The sequence below is a fragment of the Podarcis muralis genome, chromosome 5 (genome assembly GCF_964188315.1).
Source record: "Podarcis muralis chromosome 5, rPodMur119.hap1.1, whole genome shotgun sequence".
NCBI lineage: Eukaryota > Metazoa > Chordata > Lepidosauria > Squamata > Lacertidae > Podarcis > Podarcis muralis.
The window spans coordinates 12998544-13020693 of NC_135659.1; the positions used below are offsets into that span (position 1 = coordinate 12998544).

The 22150-nt window shown below is 47.0% G+C and overlaps 1 protein-coding gene across 3 annotated transcripts in view; it reads right to left on the reverse strand.

Moving 5' to 3' along the window:
- RXRG (retinoid X receptor gamma) overlaps nucleotides 1-21698 on the reverse strand; it is an 83295-nt gene extending 61597 nt beyond the window's left edge. The window contains exons 1-3 of one of the 3 annotated variants that reach the window (XM_077928290.1): nucleotides 21550-21670; nucleotides 16604-16748; nucleotides 723-872 (exon numbers count right to left, since the gene is read on the reverse strand). Coding sequence is in view for 1 of the 3 variants with exons in the window: in XM_077928287.1 (XP_077784413.1) it covers nucleotides 21550-21616 (67 nt within the window). In the remaining 2 variants the exon portion in view is untranslated. Of the gene's footprint in view, nucleotides 1-722; nucleotides 873-16603; nucleotides 16749-21549 lie in introns of all 3 variants that reach the window. The other 2 variants (XM_077928289.1, XM_077928287.1) reach the window with 2 other exon arrangements.
- Nucleotides 21699-22150: the final 452 nt, after the last annotated feature.

Genomic DNA, 22150 nt, shown 5'->3' on the forward strand with positions numbered 1-22150 from the left:
TTCAGATTAAGAACTTTGCTTCAGGATGAGAACAGAAATTGTGCTCCGGTGGCACGGCAGCAGCAAGGAGGCCCCATTAGCTAAAGTGGTGCTTCAGGTTAAGAACAGTTTCAGGTTAAGAACGGACCTCCGGAACGAATTAAGTACTTAACCTGAGGTACCACGGTATAGCCTCACCGATGTGGGGATACAGGGCACAGCCCGTAAATGGCTGTGCTCTTTTATCTCTGGTCGGGGACAGAGGGTGGCGCTAGGGAGGGAGATGTCGTCACGCCACTCCTTGGTGTGTGGAGTGCCGCAGGGCACAATCCTCTCCCTGATGCTTTTTAACATCTTTGTGCAGCCCCTTGCCCAGATTGTCCGGAGCTTCGGGCTGGGCTGTCACCAATATGCTGATGACACTCAGCTCTATCTGCTGATGGATGGCCACACCGACTCGATCCCGGACACACTGACCAGATGCTTGGAGGCTGTGGCTGGATGGTTTCGTGGGAGCCGATTGAAACTAAATCCTTCAAAGACAGGTCTTCTGGCTGGGTTGGGATGGCATGGGGATGTGGGACCAACTCACTTCTCTTGCGGGGGCCCAATTAGTGCCATTGCCTTCCGTTAAGAGTTTGGGTGTAATCCTTGACGCCTCCCTTTCCGTGGAGGCGCAGGTTGCAGCAACAACTAAGGCAACGTTTTCCCATCTTCACCACATTAAGCAGTTGGTCCCTTACCTTTCCTGCCCCAATCTGGCCACAGTGAGCCATGTGACGCTCACCTCCAGGCTTGACTACTGTAATTCACTCTACGCGGGGCTGCCCTTGAAACTGTCCCAGAAACTCCAGCAGGTGCAGAATGCTGCAGCGAGGCTCCTCACGGGGTCCCTGCCATGGGAACATATTCACCCAGTGTTTTACCAGTTGCACTGACTCCCGGTGAAGTGCAGGGTCAGGTTCAAGGTGCTGGTTTTGACCTTTAAAGCCCTTTGTGGCTTAGGGCCCTTGTACTTATGGGACCGCCTCTCCTGGTATGCCCTGCAGAGGGCCTTAAGGTCCATGAATAACCATAGTTTAGAGGTCCCGGGCCCTAAGGAAGTCAGACTATCCTCCACCAGGGCCAGGGCCTTTTCAGTGATGGCTCCAACTTGGTGGAATGATCTGTCCCATGAGACTAGGGCCCTTCAGGATTTAAGCTCCTTCCGTCGGTACTGTTAGACAGAGCTATTCCACCTGGCCTTTAATTTGAATTCCGCCTGATCTTTTATTTCCCTTCTCTTCCCTCCCCCTCCCTTTTTAGGAAGATTGCCCGCTCTGAGACCTCACATCTAATTCTCCCCTGGCCTCCTCGCTGGCCCAAGTAGGACTAATTCAGCCAGCTAGCCCTGGTGACTACCTAATGCTTATTGGATGGATTTCCCCCAAACTGATTTTTGAACTTTGAATTTTATTGTTATTCGTGTTTTTATACTGTATTTTATGCTGCTTTTTGTTGTATTACAATTCAGTGTTTTAAATTTGTTGTTAGCCGCCCCGAGCCCGGTTTCTGAACCGGGGAGGGCAGGGTATAAATAAAAAATTATTATTATTATTTATTATAGGCAAACTTGGCCCTCCAGATGTTTTTTGGGACTACAACTCCCATCATCCCTAGCTAACAGGACCAGTGGTCAGGGATGATGGGAACTGTAGTCCCAAAACACCCGAAGGACCAAGTTTGCCTAGGCCCAAGCACCAAATGCACGGCTGCATCTTCCTACTTCCTCATCACTTGTTTGCTGAATTTATTGTGGGGGGGGGAGGGGAGGGGTCAGCTGCATAGAGCTTATATAAATTGGGCAGTCCAACCTAGATCAACAATGTCCTGTTCGCTCTGTGTGTGTGAGTGTGCAGGGCACTAAGCAGATGCTAACCTAGATTCATTTAAAAAAAACAAAAAGGAAGCCCAGTGTAATCCACTTACTTCCTTGACACATCAGCCTCTTTAAGGCGTTCGGATTTGCTCTCCATCCAGAAAGGCTGGCTGCACCAGATCAAATATGATTGATAATTATTCAACGCACTCCTCTCCATTAAGTTACTCCAACTCCACGACATCGCAAATGCTGCAGAAATCAGGCACTTATTACATTTGAAGTCAAAAGCATTCAGTTTTATTCACCTGACCAAAAACTGGTCACCTAAAATGTACTAGATCCACTATTTGCAGGCTTCTATGTCCAATGTGGAATCTATTTCTATTAATTCTCTCTCTCTCTCTCTCTCTCTCTCTCTCTCTCTCTCTCTCTCCCTCCCTCTCCCTCTCCCCATAGCTTACAGATTTGAAAATAGGGACCAGCAGCCTCGAAAATAAGGGATCAGCAGCCAAAATAAGGGATCAACAATTACTTTGATAAAATACATATTTTGTTGCGTGCAAATGGCTTTAGATACCTATTAGGTCCATAAAGTACCATATATCATATATTCAACACACAAAAAACAGCAACAATTTGTTGTTGACAAAGGACAGCTGGACATAGAAAGGGTCCCATTACCTTCAGTAGCTTATTTAAGGGACATCATCAATAAGGGACAGCAGCGGGACATGGCGCTGGGACAAGGGACTGTCCCGCTAAATAAGGGACGCTTGACAGATATGCCCTCTCCCTCTCCCTATCTCTCCACTGGGATGGATAAATCTGTCGCTTTCGGTTTCTCTCCATTTCTCATTTTTCCATTCAGTTTGCCCAATTTCTGCCTCAGTTTGCTCTTTGTTGTCAGCCTGAAAAGTTAACCAGCATTTTAGTGCTTACACATCCCTGTATGCAATATTGTCCAATACTCACATTTCAACAAATATGACGCCTTTTGTACATTATCTCATAGAACAGAATCATAGAGCTGTAGGGTTGGAAGGGACCCAGGGGTCATCTAGTCCAACCCCCTGCAATTCAGGAATCTCAGCTAAAGCATCCATGGCAGATGGCCATCCAACCTCTGCTTAAAAACCTCCAAGGAAGGAGAGTCCACCACCTTCCAAGGGAGACCATTCCACTATCCAACAGCTCTTACTGGCTGAAAGTTCTTCCTGATGTTTACTTGAAATCTCCTTTCTTGTAACTTGAAACTGTTGGTTCAGGTTCTACCCTCCATAGCAGGAGAAAACAAGCTTGCTCCATCTTCCATGTGGCAGCCCTTAAGATATCTGAAGATGGCTATCAGATCTCCTCTCAGTCTCCTCTTTTCCAGGCTAAATATGCCCAACTCCCTCAACTGTTCCCCATAAGGCTTGGTTTCCAGACCTTTGATCATCTTGGTCGCCCTTCTCTGCACATGTTCCAGCTTGTCAATATCCTCCTTAAATTGTGGCACCCAGAACTGAACCAATGATCCAGATATGGTCTGACCAAGTTCTATTACTAACATTGGTTGGGAACTATACAGTGGATGTTTGGGTTGCGAACGTGATCCGTACGGGATGCACGTTCGCAACCCACAGCATCCGCAACCCACAGTGGCGTGTCTGCGCATGCGCGGGTTGTGATTTGGCGCTTCTGCGCATGCACAAAGCGCAATTTAGCACTTCTGTGCATGCGCGATCGCTGAAACCCGGAAGTAGCCCGGGTTTCGGCGGTCCATAACCCTCAAAAAACGCAACCTGAAGCGTCTGGAACCTGAGGTATGACTCAGGTTCTATTGAGGCAGCCTAGGATAATATTACCTTTTTTGCTGTTAAGCTTCTGGTTCACTAAGACCCTTTTCACGTGTACTGCTAGTAAGCCAGGTGTCCTCCATCTTATATTTGTGCATCTGGTTTTTCCTGCCCAAGTGCAGAACCTTACAACAGTCCCTATTGAAATTCATTTTGTTAGTTTTGGCCCAGTTCTTCAATCCATTAAGGTCATCTTGAGTCCCGATACTGTCTTCTGCAACATTAGCTACAGCTCCCAGTTTGGCGTCATCTGCAAATTTGATGAGCATCCCCTCAATTCCTTCATCCAATTCCTTCATCCAACAATGGGCCCAGGACAGAACCCTACAGCACCCCACTTGTCACTTTTTTCCAGGATGATGAGAAACCATTAATGAGCCCTCTTTGGGTTTGGTCAATCTTCCCTTCCTCCTTTGGGGGGGTTCCCCGGCTGGTGCCTTCCACCAGCCAGTCCATGGCATCAGGCTCTTTGCATTTCAGATGCGTCCCTTGACCATATTCTAAAATGATTAGCAAATCATAAATAACTTCTACAGAGTTGTCAAAACTACAGCTTTGAGAGCCCACTTCTTCCATCGCCCCCATCTGATCTGCCACCTTGGACCATCGTCTTGCCCTCACACTGCTTTTCAGTAACTGAGCATAAATGCATGGCATCTAGGAACTGGTGATAACTCAAAGTAATAGAGGCAGCTTGGTGGACATAATGAAGCCCCAGAGGTCTCCCAGTGAGGAGTGAGGGATTTAGAGGAGAGTGCTGTGTGGAACACAGATTTCAAATCTAGTATGCAGCATAAGAGTTCAATGAGGAAAATGGGTCAAGTAGATGTTATTTGGGGTTATAGAGAATGCCTCTAACCCCACACACTCCCATTTACTTCATATCTAGTGAATGCCCACCACTGTTTGGGATGTGTTGTTGTTGTTGTTGTTGTTGTTGTTGTTGTTGTTGTTATTTATACCCTGCCCACTCTGGGCGGCTCCCAACAGAATATTAAAAGCTCAGTAAAACATCAAACATTAAAAGCTTCCCTAAACAGGGCTGCCTTCAGATGTCTTCTAAAAGCCAGATAGTTGTTTATTTCCTTGACATCGGATGGGAGGGCGTTCCACAGAATGGGTGCCACTACCGAGAAGGCCCTCTGCCTGGTTCCCTGTAACCTCACTTCTCACAGTGAGGGAACTACCAGAAGGCCCTCGGAGCTGGACCTCAGTGGGGTGGAGACACCCCTTCAGGTATACAGTGGTACCTCGGGTTAAGAACTTAATTTGTTCTGGAGGTCTGTTCTTAACCTGAAACTGTTCTTAACCTGAGGTACCACTTTAGCTAATGGGGCCTCCCACTGCCGCCATGCCGCCACCGCATGATTTCTGTTCTCATTCTGAAGCAAAGTTCTTAACCTGAGGTACTATTTCTGGGTTAGCGGAGTCGGTAACCTGAAGCGTATGTAACCCGAGGTACCACTGTACTGGGCCAAGGCCATTTAGGGCTTTAAAGAGCCAGTGTGGTATAGTGGTTAAGAGCGATAGACTCGTAATCTGGGGAACCGGGTTCGTGTCTCCGCTCCTCCACACGCAGCTGCTGGGTGACCTTGGGCCAGTCACACTTCTTTGAAGTCTCTCAGCCCCACTCACCTCACAGAGTGTTTGTTGTGGGGGAGGAAGGGAAAGGAGAATGTTAGCCGCTTTGAGACTCCTTAAAAGGGAGTGAAAGGCGGGATATCAAATCCAAACTCTTCTTCTTCTTCTTCTAAAGGTCAGCACCAACACTTGCGCGCAGAAACGTACTGTGAACCAATGTAGGTCTTCCAGGGCCAGTGTTATATGGTTAGCCACAATCCATAGCTATCCTGTTTCTATCCTGTCATTTCTTACGAAATACAGACAGCAACCGTATAAGGCACATCTGATATGTGCAGAACCCCACACACACAACCATCACGTGGAACCCAGACATGACCTGAAAACGTCACCAAAAAATGTCACAAAAGTGGTGGAATCGGGCAAGAGTGGCAGCGGAAAGGGGCCTTACATGCACCCCACCAATGTGTGCAGGGTTCCGGAAGGTAACCCCCATGCAAATCGCTTGCTGCCTGTACTGTATTCTGATACATTCCTCCCAAAAACAGCTTCCATCAGAATTGAGGAAAAGAACGACCTAGCTGCGTTTTAAGCCGATAATACAGTAGACGCCCTATATCACTCATTCCAAGTCCTAGGTTTGTGGAGGGGGGGGGGATGCATTAAATAAATATATCCTGGAACCTACAGAAAAGAGCAGAGATATTCTAGATGCCCATATGCTACAGGACCTGCTGCAGTAGTAAGCAGGGTCTGGCGTTTATTTGTGCTTCCGAGTTTGATTTCCAGGAAGGCTACTTCCTTCTATTGAATGTGTTTAGGACATGGGTGTTAAAGAGATACCTGCTCGAAACCCATTAATGAAATTAGCACCAGAAACCCCAGGAGCTAATTCAATTACCAAGTGCTGCATGTTAAACCAAGGGCATCCTGAGACTACCTGTAAACGGAGGAGTCCGCTTCCCCTAGAGTCCCCATCTGCTGAAGCACATCCTGCTTTCAGAAAATAATATCTGCTTGACTCCCCACCACCGTTCAGAGCAAAGTCCCTTCCTTTCTACAAGCACATCAACAAAGCAAGATTCCACGAAGATGTAGGGAAATTCCTACCTTGCAAAATGCACCCATTCCATCAAGGAAGACGGCCGGATAATTCAGAGGTTCTTTAAACCTTAGGGGACCTTTGGTTAGAATCTAACTCCCTAATGAATCCCCAGGGCGCTAATGAGTTGTGTCACTGAGTCGTCTTATATCTGCCTAAGAACCTCCAGCAGATTTGCCCCATTGTGTGCGCAGCTGCCTATTATTCCCAGCAAATGATCTCCATGATAAATGACACAGGTGGTGCTATAAGGCTATTTCGGACACCGACTCAGAAGCCACAACTGCAAGGTTTATCTGTGCTAACCAACTTTTTACTTGAAGCTCCACAGGTATTTGAAACAACTAGAAAATATACCTTTTTCCTTCATAAATTTTTTTAAAATTGTAGTCTACAGTCTCCCTGCTGTCCTTATCTTACTATTACAGTATATTTATTACAAAACCTAATAGCAGGACGCGGGTGGCGCTGTGGGTAAAAGCCTCAGCGCCTAGGGCTTGCCGATCGAAAGGTCGGCGGTTCGAATCCCCGTGGCGGGGTGCGCTCCTGCTGCTCGGTCCCAGCGCCTGCCAACCTAGCAGTTCGAAAGCACCTTCGGGTGCAAGTAGATAAATAGGGACCGCTTACCAGTGGGAAGGTAAACGGCGTTTCCGTGTGCTGCGCTGGCTCGCCAGATGCAGCTTGTCATGCTGGCCACGTGACCCGGAAGTGTCTTCGGACAGCACTGGCCCCCGGCCTCTTGAGTGAGATGGGCGCACAACCCTAGAGTCTGGCAAGACTGGCCCGTACGGGCAGGGGTACCTTTACCTTTATCTTTTACAGTCTCCCTGCTGTCTTTATCTTACTATTACAGTATATTTATTACAAAACCTAATAACACAGAATCCAGATACTGTAATACATACAGTGGAACTTCAGTTGTCGAATGTAATTATTGTTGTTGTTGTTGTTGTGTACCCAAGGGTCATCTAGTCCAACCCCCTGCAATGCAGGAATTTCAACGAAAGCAACCAAGACAGATGGCCACCCAACTTCTGCTTAAAAACCTCCAAGGGAGAAGAGTCCACCACCTCCAGAAGGAGCCTTTTCGCCTGTCGAACTGCTCTTTTGAGATTTCACAGGGCTCTCACAAGATTTTGCTGGAAGATGCTTCCACTTCTCCTCAGTTCTCTGCTGTGATTGGGCAGTCGGGGAACACATGGGCAGCAGCATCCCTTTAGATTCTGCCACCTGAGGCAGCTGCCTCAGTCCACCTCATAGGCGGCCCAGCCCTGGACAGCTCAAGCTAACCAGATCAGGAAATAAATCTACCAAGTGTACTAAAATAATCAAACAAACGCAAGCGGTTAAAACAATGGGAGCAGACTGAACAATAATCAATTTACAAAACTGAAAAAAACGCTCCTCTCCATTTTAACTGACTCATCCACAGGCAATGAAAACGGAAGTGTCTGGGTGATTTTTAAAGGAGGGAGGGGTCCAAATTGGGGCACAGTGGTGGCAGCACCCACACTTTTCTCAGTGGTCACCAGTTAGCAGTTGCCATTCCACACCCGCACCCCAAAGCTCCTTCTCTATGAGCTGTTTGTGTTGCGCATCTGGGCAAAAGAATGGCAGCTGTCTAGAGCAGGGGTCGGCAGCCTAAGGTCCGCGGGCAGGATCAGGCCAAATTACCTTCAGGATCTGTCCGTGGATCGGCGTGGGGATTCTGTTCATTTGAGCTGCGCCATTCCCCCCCCCCCCCCGCGCCATTCCATTTCCCCCTCTCTCCCTCAAACACACCATGGCGGCATTTCCTCCCTCCCTCCTCCTGGCTTCTCCCTGCCCTGCCTAGAGAAGGTAGGGGGCTGGGTTGAGCTGGCTGAGTGCCATTTTAAGCAGCCCCTCTCCAGAGCCAGCCCTTTTGTGCCACTCAATTTCCCTCCGCTGCTGCCGTCGCCCTGCTGCTCCTGCGGACCAGAGAGCGGAACGGATGAGCTTGCTCTATATACCCAAGAGAAGAAGCAGTTGTTGTGGTGGTGGTGGTGGCAGCCCCAGGGAAGCTAAGCGCAGCAGCTGGGTCTGGGTCTGGGGGGTGGGGAGGAAGACTACTTTCCCCCCCCCTTGCCTCTTCTTCCAGCTCCCCCCCGGTGCCCCTTCTCCGGCCCACCACAAGGTCTGAGGGACAGTGGACCAGCCCATGGCTAAAATTTTTTGCCAGCCCCTGGTCTAGAGGGACATTGCTGTCATTGTCACAAAATGCAGGTAGCAATGTGAAATGAAAGGATAGGTAGTCTGGGTCCCCCTTTTCACCATTCACCCCAAATTTATCTGAAATAATAATAATAATAATAATAATAATAATAATAATAGTAATAATTGTACCATTTATACCCTGTCCCTCCGGCCAGGAATCCCCAGCCACCCACATTGCATCTAAAAACATTAAAAATATATATATCAAGCAATAAAAACTTTCCGATACAGGGCTGCCTTCAGATGTCTTCTAAAAGTTGTGTACTGTACAGTGGTACCTCAGGTTACATACGCTTCAGGTTACAGACGCCACTAACCCAGAAATAGTGCTTCAGGTTAAGAACTTTGCTTCAGGGTGAGAACAGAAATCGTGCTCCAGTGGCGCGGCAGCAGCGGGAGTCCCCATTAGCTAAAGTGGTGCTTCAGGTTAAGAAGAGTTTCAGGTTAAGTACGGACCTCTGGAACGAATTAAGTACTTAACCTGAGGTACCACTGTACTTCTTTATCTCCTTGACATCTGAAAGCTCTTTCTGGAGACTGGTGTGCCTCCCTTTCCATTCTTTTGGCTCATGCACTGAGGAAAGGTAGCGGCCATCTTGGTTTTCTCTGACTCATCAAACAGTCCTTCGTGCCAGGCTTGTCGTTCCCTTCACCCACTCACTGTTTTGCTCTCCAGCCCCGTGTGAGGGGCGCTTGTTCCGAAAATGATCCGAGCTATTCCAGAGGCTGCCCTGCACATGGACATAGCCCTAGCCTGTGACAGAACAAGGCATTTTCCCATCCTCATAGAGGGCCACTATAATGCTGAGATATACCCTCGGGCAGAAAACACATTCAGAGCCCAAGCAGGGAAAGTTGAGTCAATTAGATGTTTTCTGTGCCACAGGGCTGCCAACAATCCCATCTTTTGTGCTAGCAGAAGAATCGGAGCCTATGTGCTTCGCTAACTCTTTCTTGTTGGAGCGGAAAGGTCATGAACAGGCATGTAATGGAAAAGCGTGTGGCAAACTTTCCCTGGGAAGGGGGGGGCGGGTGGAAGAAGAGGAGAAAATAGCCAACTGGGGGGGAAAGGCCTCCACTTCCTGGCTTTCGGAGGGGGTCATGGGTTGGGTGAACCTCTTCCAGGCATGGGCATGGGAAATATCACAACCCAGGCGTAAAAGGCAGGGTCCTTTGGCCAGATAAGTATCAAGGCCAGAGCAAGGTTTTGGACAACGTTCAACCATGGAGCTGCCATAAACTGTTCTAAACGGCAGTACAGAGAGACAGGGGAAATGTGTCCCTATTCATTCTCCTTGACATCTCAGTGGCTTTTGATACCATCAACCATGGTACTGATGTAAAATTTGGGGTTTGGCTTTGGCTGCCCAACTCTCCATGGGGCTCTGAGTCCCCTAAGTCCATGATGGGTCAGAGAAGAAGGGCAGGATCCGGTGGAAAGCAAGGCAGATCTTCCTTTTCCAGTTGCAAGAGAGTTCCCTCCCCTCCTTGCAAGGAGGGAGAGACCCTGAACAAAAGGGTGCAGGGACCTTTAAAGAGGTTGCCCAACCCGCTTAGCCAAAGACCACCCCAAAATCATCATACATCCAGCATAGGAGGCAGGTCTACAGCAGAAACCCTGTCTGCCAGGATACCTGATAATGGCTACTGATTGCATTACCTGGGCAGCCTGGCCATTCTTTGGTGATGGTTAATATTTTAGTTCCTGAATCCAGGTCACAGGCTCACCCTATTCCTACACAAATATGCCCTTATGACTGGATTTGTAAGCAAAAGGACAATGGGAAGGCTTTCCCCATTTGCCTCCCTTATTTGAGGAATATTTGAGGTCACTGAGAGAGTCAAAATGGCTTCAGGTTTGCTCTTCCATACTCAGACACACAGTTTATGTATTTAGATAGGTGTGCATTTATGAATATTTATTCTATATCTGAGACCTTAAGATTCTCATAACAGCATCCTTCAGAAAATGCAGTCCAAGTTGGGTGCGGGTGGCACCACTTTGCACTGGTTCCAGTCCTACTTGGAGGGAAGTGTCAAGAGAGTGAGGCTTGGGGAGAGCAGACGACCTCTCATCCGTCCAGCCACTAACAGCATCTCAGTCTTAACTGGATTGAGCTTCAGTTTGTTGGCTCTCATCCAGTCCATTACGCAAACAAGACAACAGGGCAGCTCATCCATTGCCTCACCTGAAGTTGTAAAGGAGAAGTAGAGCTGCGTGTCGTCAGCATATTGCTGACAAAGTACTCCAAGCCTCCAGAAAACCCCACTCAGTGCTTTCATGTAGATGTTAAACAACCTAGGGCAGAGCTTTCTGCAACTGTGTGTTGCGACATGTTAGTGTGTTGGCTGCAGTGCGTAAGTGTGTTGTGCAAACGCTCCCTGCACTTCCTGGAAGGCAATCAGTTTAACCTCCAGTTTGGTAGTAAAACTGAATTACTGCGTCATGAAATGATGCATGTCTAAAAAAGTGTGTCGCCAACATGGAAAGTTTGGAAAACTCTGGCATAGGAGATAAAATTAGACAGTGAAGGCTCCACAGGGTTGAATAGCACTCTCCAAGCATCACCCTCTGGAAACATCCCTCCAGGTAGGACCCCACTCGGTGATTTCATGTAGATGTTAAACAGCATAATGGTAAAGGGTAAAGGGACCCCTGACCATTAGGTCCAGTCGTGGCCGACTCTGGGGTTGCGGCACTCATCTCGCTTTATTGGCCGAGGGAGCCGGTGTACAGCTTCCGGGTCATGTGGCCAGCATGACTAAATCGTTTCTGGCAAACCAGAGCAGCGCACGGAAACACCGTTTACCTTCCCGCTGGAGCGGTACCTATTTATCTACTTGAACGTTGATGTGCTTTCAAACTGCTAGGTTGGCAGGAGCAGGGACCGAGCAACAGGAGCTCACCCTGTCGTGGGGATTTGAACCGCCGACTTTCTGATCAGCAAGTCCTAGGCTCTGTGGTTTAACCCACAGCGCCACCCGCGTCCCTTTTAAACAGCACAGGGGATAGAATTGAACCCACATTGAAAGCTCCACAGGGCTGAAAAACACTCCCTCTGGGAACAACCATCCAAGTAGGACCAGAATCACTGCAAAGCAGTGCCACCCACACCCAACCTGGACAGCTGCTCCAGAAGGATACCATGGTCAATGGTCTCAAAAGCCACTGAGAAGTTGAGGAGAATTAGCTGGGACCCATTTCTCCCGACAGGGGTCATCATACAGGGTAACCAAAGCAGTTTCCTTATCAAAACCAGGCCTAAACCACAACTGAAATAGATCAAAAATCAGTTTCCTCCTAGAGCACCTGGAACCGGTCCATGACCACCCACTCAAGTAAAGGTAAAGGGACCCCTGACCATTAGGTCCAGTCATGACCGACTCTGGGGTTGCAGCACTCATCTCGCTTTACTGGCCGAGGGAGCCAGCGTTTGTCCGCAGACGACTTCCGGGTCATGTGGCCAGCATGACTAAGCCACTTCTGGCAAACCAGAGCAGCGCACGAAAACACAATTTACCTTCCCGCCGGAGAAGTACCTATTTATCTACTTGCACTTGACGTGCTTTCGAACTGCTAGGTGGGCAGGAGTTGGGACCGAACAATGGGAGCTCACCCCGTAGCGGGGATTCGAACCGCCGACCTTCTGATCGGCAAGCCCTAGGCTCTGTGGTTTAGACCACAGCGCCACTCGCATCCTAGAAGGCAAATGCATAAACCTGAAGTTGGCCAACATCGTATTGGAACTTTGGTGCTCTTCCATTTAATAGGATTTGGGGGAGTTATTTTCTAGATTGTTTGCAGATTTGATCATAATATGTGCCCTAGTGGCTCAGTTCAGATGTCACACCAAGGTCAGCTATGGTTCAGCGTGGTATTTGGACTGACAAACCATGGTTTCCAATTTACGGGCAAACTAGAATCAGAAACGCTCTTTGAAATAGCTTTGCAAACTATGGCTTGACAGCTGTGGTTAGCTTAAAAGCTGGAAGTGGGTGATTCTGATGCCCTCCTCTAGTATACCCAAGAGGAGAGGAGCTGGGAAGGATTCAAGCCCAAGTCCATTCACCCCTTTTGGTGCCGCAGCATTGCAGGATGGCAAAGGCTTCACCGGGGCCCCGTCGAGGGAACTGGAACAGCGGTGCCCTTCCTGATAGGCGGTGGGGGCTTAAGCCCCCTCCATCTATCAGGAGCTGGATCCTGGCCTGCGACCAGCTTTGGTGAATGGGGATGCAAGCTGGGAACTTGGCCTGTGCCAGGGGGTGGCACCAACAGAGCAGGTAGGTTTCCCTTGGATTCACCCCTTGCCCATTTAAGCAGCCCACACCTGGGGCACTACCTGTTTGTTCCTTCGCCGGGTTTCCCCCCCTGCCCACCCACCCTTGGTTTAAGCTTTGACTTAAGCAGTGACTTTGCTGTGTTTAAGCTTTGACTTAAGCAATGACTTTGCTTTTGCTACGGTGGTCGCCATTCTTTAAGGGAGCCAGGTAGGAATTTGCCCACTGGGCTAATTGGCACTGTGAGCCGCTGGTTTTGCCTACCTCATAGCAACCCTCACAACTGATTGGGCATTGGGGCAATCCTTTGTTTTGGATGGAGGGGAGATTGTAGTCTCCGCCTGCCCCTCCAAACTATGGAGTATCCCATGTAGAATCATAGAATCATAGAGTTGGAATAGACCACAAGGGCCATCGAGTCCAACCCCCTGCCAAGCAGGAAACACCATCAGAGCACTCCTGACATATGGTTGTCAAGCCTCTGCTTAAAGACCTCCAAAGAAGGAGACTCCACCACACTCCTTGGCAGCAAATTCCACTGTCGAACAGCTCTTACTGTCAGGAAGTTCTTCCTAATGTTTAGGTGGAATCTTCTTTCTTGTAGTTTGGATCCATTGCTCCGTGTCCGCTTCTCTGGAGCAGCAGAAAACAACCTTTCTCCCTCCTCTATATGACATCCTTTTATATATTTGAACATGGCTATCATATCACCCCTTAACCTCCTCTTCTCCAGGCTATGTCCCAGTGGCCATGTCCGTGTGCCCTGGGCGGCCAGAGCCAAAGGCACTCCCCCAGACGGTTTTCCCTGCGGGGGTCACCCTATTATTTGATGTAAGTCTTAGGTGTTAGGATATAGTTCCGGTCCACCTTAAAAAGGAGCAGGAATGACTGTTGTGTGTCACATGCCTGTTTACTTCCAGCACTTGCTGGGAACCTCCGTTTGTATATAGCTTTTGTGCTGTTGCTGTTTTACTGGAGACGAAGGGAAGCAGACATGTTTTCCTCTGTTCCTGAACTATTCTGAATAAATGTTGTACATTATGCTTACACATTTCTCTGTCCACCTCTTCTGCTGTGAGAAGATTTACACACTCTGCTGACAGAGCGTGCAAGGGTCTCTAAACGTATCTGAGGCTCGTGTCGCTGTTTGATGCTGTTCCAAGGGAGACCAGCTGCCGGCTGGTGGCTGGAGCCAGCTGGGGGCCTACCTGATGCCCCCATCTTCCCACCAGTATCCCAACATTAGGAACCCCCATCTGCATTGACCACGCATCACTTCCAGTGGGCGGGCCGGAAGTATTTCGATTGCCCCATACCCAAGCTAAACCTCTTTCATCTGTATTCAATAAAGTTGTAGCCTGTTTTGACCCAAAACCAGTCTCATTGGTCTCTTATTATTTGGGTTGGGGTAAGGGAAGTCTGATGCCTGCAGCTCATTCACCTACCAGAGAACCATTGTTTGCTGTTATATCTGAATGGGGCCAGTGATTCCAGATAATTTTTATACTCTTCTCTGAATAGAAAATAACGGAGAGATATTTCTGTTGAGTGCCCATTCTTCCAGTTTCTGCAGGGAGCAATAAGTAAGGAAAGGTCAATTGCTGCAATCAATATGCAAGTGGCTGTGAGTTGGACCGTGACTGAATGAAGACACACAGGTAAGGAAGTGGCCAGCATTAGAGACGTCTGTGGAGATGGTTATTGGCAGAAATGACACTGCCATCATATCACCCTCTGTTACGCAAAGGAAAGGAAGCTGGCCTCTTTTGCTGCAGAAGCAGCACTCAGCCATCCTGCCTGGGCTCCAAGAACAACTCAGAATGTCACCGAGAAAGGTCACCAAAGAAAGACAGCGAAACCTCATGTGAACTCTTGTGTCTCTTATGCAGGCTCCGGTTGGATTTGCTACAGGTGCTTTCAGCAAGGCACAAATCTAAGAGACTCCTGTTTTATACAAACTCAGCCAACCTTCACAAAATGCTAGCTGAAGTAGGATGACCTTCCACAGCAGGAAACAAGGCAGAGCAAAGACTTTGAACCAACTTGGAGCGCTCATCCACATTTGCCTTCCCTCTGCATTTCTAGGCAGGTTCATGTCCAATCGAGAACCTTCCTTCCTTCCTTCCTTCCTTCCTTCCTTCCTTCCTTCCTTCCTTCCTTCCTTCCTTTTGCCTTGGCACTTTTCTTGCAGAAACCCCCTCTATAGCACTGAATTGGACCAAGCAACAATCCACAGGCTTTGGGAGGATTGCATAAACCTGCCTGACCAGAGATGACAGTGGGACAACAACAACAACAGCAGAGTTGTACCCGCCGAAGCCACAATGGCTGTACTGTGCCGCACAGCTTCGAACACTACGGTCTGATTTCAGCCAGCGTGTCCACAGCTCACCAGCTTCTGCGCATATGCCCTTCGCTGTGGCCTCATGGATGGGTTTAACAATTTGCTGAACTACGTTGCCCAGCTAAACTAACAAGAGCGACAAAAGGAGGAGGAACAAATGCAGCAGTATACTGTAATTAGAAGTGAAGGAAGAGATGAATGGATAATCGGGAAGAAGACAAGTGGCAGAACAGAGCTAAATCAGCCATGCACCCAGTTGTCGTTCAGAACGAAAGCTAAATGCCAAGCTCAGCAGAGAACAAGTACTAAGAAAGAGCTGGATTTAAGAGCTATTTCAATCAGCATTTGGAACTTTGCACCCACTCATCCCCTTAGTTGCTTCCTAAGCAAAGATTTATTAACTACAGTTTCCTTTGTGGACAGTTTTCCTGGATGATAAAATCATGGATGGTGGTAGGAGAGTTAATCTAGATTCAGAAATAGCTTCATTTATTTAAGAGTTTGTTACTGGAAGGAATTTACACAATTGTCTCTGCGTTAATTAATTTCTGCATAACAGTCATATTGATTTATCTGGCCATTTGAATCTGGATTTAACTCTTTAGCTGCTGCTGCTGGAGATGCACCGTTTACAGAGAGAACATCAAGCTGCAGGCAAAATGGCCTTCTTGAAATTTTTTGATTAAAATATAGTTGTATAATTGGGGAGATAATATTTTCTTTTTATCATTTACCTTTTCACGATCCCTGTGTGGCTGCTATTAGAGTCATAGTATTCCGGCTCCCTCGGCCAATAAAGCAAGATGAGCGCCGCAACCCCAGAGTCGGCCACGACTGGACCTAATGGTCAGAGGTCCCTTTACCTTTTTAACTGGGGGATACATGAGATCATTAATAATTATCTCTGGAATGGTTTGAAGCCAACATTTCCAGGGATTGATGGATTGAAATGTCTGCCATCTTAGCCCCTTCCTTCCTTCCTTCCTTGCTTCCTTCCAAGTTGAACTTGCCATCATCTTTCCCCATGGTGTCAGATGGGTCTTTCATAGGCGAACATTGAACAATGGAGGGGCCACTACTGAAAAGGCCCTTTCTCTCATGATTTGTACCCCACTTGGCGGGGGCACTTAGAGAAGATTGTCAGATGACAGCCTCAAGGGTCAGGGAGGTACAGGAGAGAAAATGTGTTTGATCAGATATATCAGAGGGCCCAAGTTGTAAAGGGCATTAAAGGTCAGAACCAGCACTTTGAACTGGGCACAGAAATGGACTGGGAGCCAGCTAAGATAACAAACAGATGAAAAACTGATAGAAGATATTCCACACCACAGAGATTGTATAAGCCTTGAGTGAGAAAGATCAATGAGCGCCACCAAACTACGAACCTGGTCCTCTATGACAACCTCCTCCAGAACATGCCTTGCCTGAGCAGATGGATCTCCTCTGTGTCACACAGAGCCTGCTTCCAGTGATCCAGTTACAAAGACTTCATTCAGCATCTCTGCAGTCTCCTTTCCTCCTTTAGCACACCTGTAAAGGTAAAGGGTAAGGGGACCCCTGACCATTAGGTCCAGTCGTGGCCGACTCTGGGGTTGCAGCTCTCATCTCACTTTACTGGCCGAGGGAGCCGGCGTACAGCTTCTGGGTCATGTGGCCAGCATGACTAAGCCGCTTCTGGCAAACCAGAGCAGCGCACGGAAATGCCGTTTACCTTCCCTCTGGAGCGGTACCTATTTAACACTTTGACATGCTTTTGAACTGCTAGGTTGGCAGGAGCAGGAACCAAGCAATGGGAGCTCACCCCGTCGCGGGGATTCGAACCACCGACCTTCTGATCGGCAAGTCCTAGGCTCTGTGGTTTAACACACAGCGCCACCCGCGTCCCACACCTGTAAAGACCCTCAAATGCTCCATTTCCTCAGGAGCGCATCTGATCTATGTTCCTTCTCATCTCTTGGTTAAGCCACTTAGTTTGGTTTTGTCCTTGCAGTGTTTTTAAACATTACTGGGCTCTCAGACAATAAACAAGGCATATCTGTCAGTCTCAACAGGGTACAGTGGTACCTCGGGTTACATACGCTTCAGGTTACTTACGCTTCAGGTTACACACTGCGCTAACCCAGAAGTAGTACCTCAGGTTAAGAACTTTGCTTCAGGATGAGAACAGAAATCGTGCTCTGGTGGCGCGGCAGCAGCAGGAGGCCCCATTAGCTAAAGTGGTGCTTCAGGTTAAGAACAGTTTCAGGTTAAGTACGGAACAAATTAAGTACTTAACCCGAGGTACCACTGTATATCCAATTCCACTCCATCTTCAGCAGTAAAAAAAACCAAAAAACAAAACACCCTCACAGAAACACAAATAAATATATACCAGTTAAACCAGAAGTCAGCAAACTTTTCCAGCAGGGGGCTGGTCCACTGTCCCTCAGACCTTGTGGGGGACCAGACTATATTTTGAAAAGAAAAGAAAAATGTATGAATTTCTATTCCCCACAAATAACCCAAAGATGCGTTTTAAATAAGAGCACACATTCTACTCATGTAAAAACACCACGCAGACCCCACAAATAACCCAGAGATGCATTTTGAATAAAAGGACACATTATACTCATGTAAAAACACGCTGATTCCCGGACCGCCCACGGGCCGGATTTAGAAGGCAATTGGGCCGGATTCGGCCCCCGGGCCTTAGTTTGCCTACCCATGAGTTAAACAAATCTTTAGACCTACAGATGGTGAAGTGAGCACAACTTAAAATTATGGAGAAAGGTTATCTGATAAAAGTCAGTCTTGAAAAGACACGGTTTTATTGACAAAGGGGGATTTGTGCTGCAGATCTAAATGTCAGGTTAACTCTCTGTTGTTCGTTTGGGCTATGTAGTGTTTTTTAGGCTTTGCCCTAACAGCAGCTTAAAGAACAACAATGTGGTCCGTAAACGCAGGGTGAGAATCTGGTCGTGGTAGGACAACATTACGGGCTGGGATGGTCTCACACTTAGCAACTGTGTTAAGTTGTGGGTGAACATATCAGACGACACAGCGCTTCTTCAAACAGCTCTTGTTTATTCACAGGCCAGAACAGAACTGGACTGAAGGGTTCAGCCAGCCTGCTTATATAGAGCTCCACTAGAACGCAACAGTAACCATTTTCTGTAACTATCCAATCACTGAACGTCACTTTCAATGCCTTATTTGCATATGTGGACCTGAACTATCTACAGTATCCCCCTGCTGGCCCAGGGTGAGAACTGTTATGTTTGTTATGTACTGAACATGTTAAAAATGTTCAAGCTGAGCGCACTATGACTGCTTTTTCATCCACACAGATCCCCAGTGCTATGGAGCTTAGCCACACTGGAGCATACCGTGTTTCTGCAGCTGTTGGCGTTCCCATTTAAATTGCATTTGTCTACATGCCATTACACTCAAACAGCACCAGTCTTCATCCTTTCCCCCTGTAAATTTGGGTTGAAGCTCACTTTGCCACCTTGTATTCATCAGTATGGGTCTTGGACTACTGCAATGCGCTCTACGTGGGGCTACCTTTGAAGGTGACCCGGAAACTGCAACTAATCCAGAATGCGGCAGCTGGACTGGTGACTGGGAGTGGCTGCCAAGACCACATAACACCGGTCCTGGAAGACCTACATTGGCTCCCAGTACATTTCTGAGCACAATTCAAAGTGCTGGTGCTGACCTTTAAAGCCCTAAACGGCCTCAGTCCAGTATACCTGAAGGAGCGTCTCCACCCCCATCGTTCTACCTGGACTCCAAGGTCCAGCACCGAGGGCCTTCTGGCGGTTCCCTCACTGCAAGAAGCAAAGTTACAGGTAACCAGGCAGAGGGCCTTCTCGGTTGTGGCGCCCTCCCTGTGGAACGCCCTCCCATCAGGTGTCAAAGAAACAAACAACTATCTGACTTTTAGAAGACATCTGAAGGCAGCCCTGTTTAGGGAAGCTTTTAATATTTGATGAATTACTGTATTTTAATCTTTTGCTGGAAACCGCACAGAGTGGCTGGGGAAACCCAGCCAGATGGGCAGGGTATAAATAAATAAATTATTATTATACATCTCCCTAACCTACATCATCCAGGTGGTTAGGAGGTGGACTGGATACTAACATAATACTGATAATAAGGAATAAAAACAGAAGTCTCACTGCAGCCTTCCTGTCCCTGATTTTGAATGGGGGGGGCAGACTTGGAATGTTGAATCGTGGGTTGCGATTTGGCGCTTCTGCGCATACGCAAAGTGCGATTTGGCGCTTCTGCGCATGCGTGACCACCGAAACCTGGAAGTAACTCGTTCCGGTACTTCCAGGTCTCAGCAGTCCGTAACTCCAAAAAACTCAACCTGAAGCGTCTGTAATCCGAGGTATGATGGTACTTTCATATCCTATTTCCCGCCTGCTATTACAGTGGTGCCTCGCAAGACGAAAATAATCCGTTCCGCGATTCTCTTCGTCTAGCGGTTTTTTCGTCTTGCGAAGCAACCCTATTAGCGGCTTAGCGGCTTAGCTCTATTAGCAGCTTAGCGGCTATTAAAGGCTTAGCGGCTAAAAGGCTATTAGCGGCTTAGCGGCTTAGAAAAGGGGGGGAGCGAAAAAAATCGCAAGACTTGCAAGACGTTTTCGTCTTGCGAAGCAAGCCCATAGGGAAATTCGTCTTGCAAAGCAGCTCAGAAACGGAAAACCCTTTCGTCTAGCGGGTTTTTCGTCTTGCGAGGCATTCATCTTGCAGGGCACCACTGTACTAAATCCAACAAAGAGTCCCTACAAAATCAAATGAGGAGGATTAGAATTTTTTGCAACCAAATTCAAACTGGGAAGATTTGATTGAAATTTCCCCCATGACAATATTGCATAAGTGGTGGTTTTTTTAAAAAAAGTCTAAACAAACATTTGTTTAAAAGCCAGAAGCATTTCTCTTGGGTTTACTAGCACCAGATATCCCAAGTGATAAAAGGAGGATATTTTTATATGCCACAACAGTGGCAAAAATACTTATAGGAATGTATTAGACAAAATGTGAAAAAATATACAATAAGAGTACATTCAATTGTAAAAAAAGGAATATACAAAGGGATAGACAGGAAGTCCAAAGCGTTGGTACAGATATGACTTTGGAATAGATTTTTTTTGTCCTTGTTTTTTTTCCTTTTTCTTTTCTTGTTATCTTTAGGTATATAAACTTTATATATAATTTTTGTATACATGTTGAAAATTATATGATAATAAGCATTGCAATGCAATATGATAATCTTTACTGATGTAGCATAACAATGTAAATAAATAAATAAAATAAAATAAAATAAAATAAATAAAATAAAATAAATAAAATAAAATAAAATAAAATAAAATAAAATAAAATAATAAAATAAAATAAAATAAAATAAAATAAAATACTTATTGACAGAAAATGGAAGGGAGAGGAGATTCCAACAAAGGAAGAGTGGCAGATAAAATTATTTGAATACACTGAGCTTGCTAAAATGACAGAATTAATTAGGAATCGAACTAACCAAAAGTTCAGTAAGGAATGGGAGTGTTATAAAATCTACTTAAAAAAGCATTGTTCGCAAGTAAAACCTTTATTATGCTTTGACTGATTTTTACAAAATACAAAACAGTTACTATAATTAAATCATATAGTACCAAGAAATGAGAAACATCTAAAGTAGGCAGTTAATTACGGAAAAGTATGGCACACATTTGCCTGCCAACCTAGCAGTTCGAAAGCACCCCTGGGTGCAAGTAGATAAATAGGGACAGCTTACTAGCGGGAAGGTAAACGGCATTCCGTGTGCGGCTCTGGCTCGCCAGAGCAGCGATGTCACGCTGGCCACGTGACCCGGAAGTGTCTCCGGACAGCGCTGGCCCCCGGCCTCTTGAGTGAGATGGGCGCACAACCCTAGAGTCTGTCAAGACTGGCCCGTACGGGCAGGGGTACCTTTACCTTATGACACACATTGAGGTGGATGGAAGTCATCTCAAAAGAATGGAACAATAATGATTGATAAGTTAGAAGATCAATTATTGGTAATTGGCAGAGGAAAAAATATTTAGTTAATACGTGTTTTATGCTTTTGCTTATCTTTATTTGTGGTTCGAATATTAGGGCTGTTTTTTTCTCGTGGATGTATGTAAGAAGCAAAATTCAATAAAGAGAAAGAGAAAGAAATTCCCCCATGAATTAATTCTGACTGCTTTCATAAGCAGCTACCTTTTCCCTGAGTCACCTTGCAAACGCATATCTCTCTGCCAAAAACTTCAGCACAAAGGGGAAGTAATCATAACCTTTCATAAAATCATAGATTGCGAGAAGAACTTACAGAAACAAGTAAACCGATCTACCCTCGTGGAGTGGCTCATCCAGGTGTGTTGCTGCTGTGTCTCCATCTTCAATCTACTCCTTCTTTAAAGTTGTGTTGGACCAAAACAATTCTGACAGACAACGCAGGCGGAAGGGCAAAGAGTATGATGGCATGTTTACACATCCCAGCAGTCTCATCCAAGTTACAAATTTATCTTTCAGACCTTGACCTGCCTGGAATAGTTTGTGGATATACCTGCATTGGGGTCTTTCTTTCTCTCTCCCTCTCTCGACACTAGCACAAGAAAGACAGGGTCTGACAAACACAGTATCTCCTATGTAACGTATATTATTATTTTGGCAAAGAGTTAATTAGAATCTCTGGACTCACCTAAAGGTAAAGGTAAAGGTACCCCTGCCCGTACAGGCCAGTCTTGACAGACTCTGGGGTTGTGCGCCCATCTCACTCAAGAGGCCGGGGGCCAGCGCTGTCCGGAGACACTTTCCGGGTCACGTGGCCAGCCTGACAAAGTTGCATCTGGCGAGCCAGCGCAGCACACGGAAACGCCGTTTACCTTCCCGCCAGTAAGCGGTCCCTATTTATCTACTTGCACCCGGGG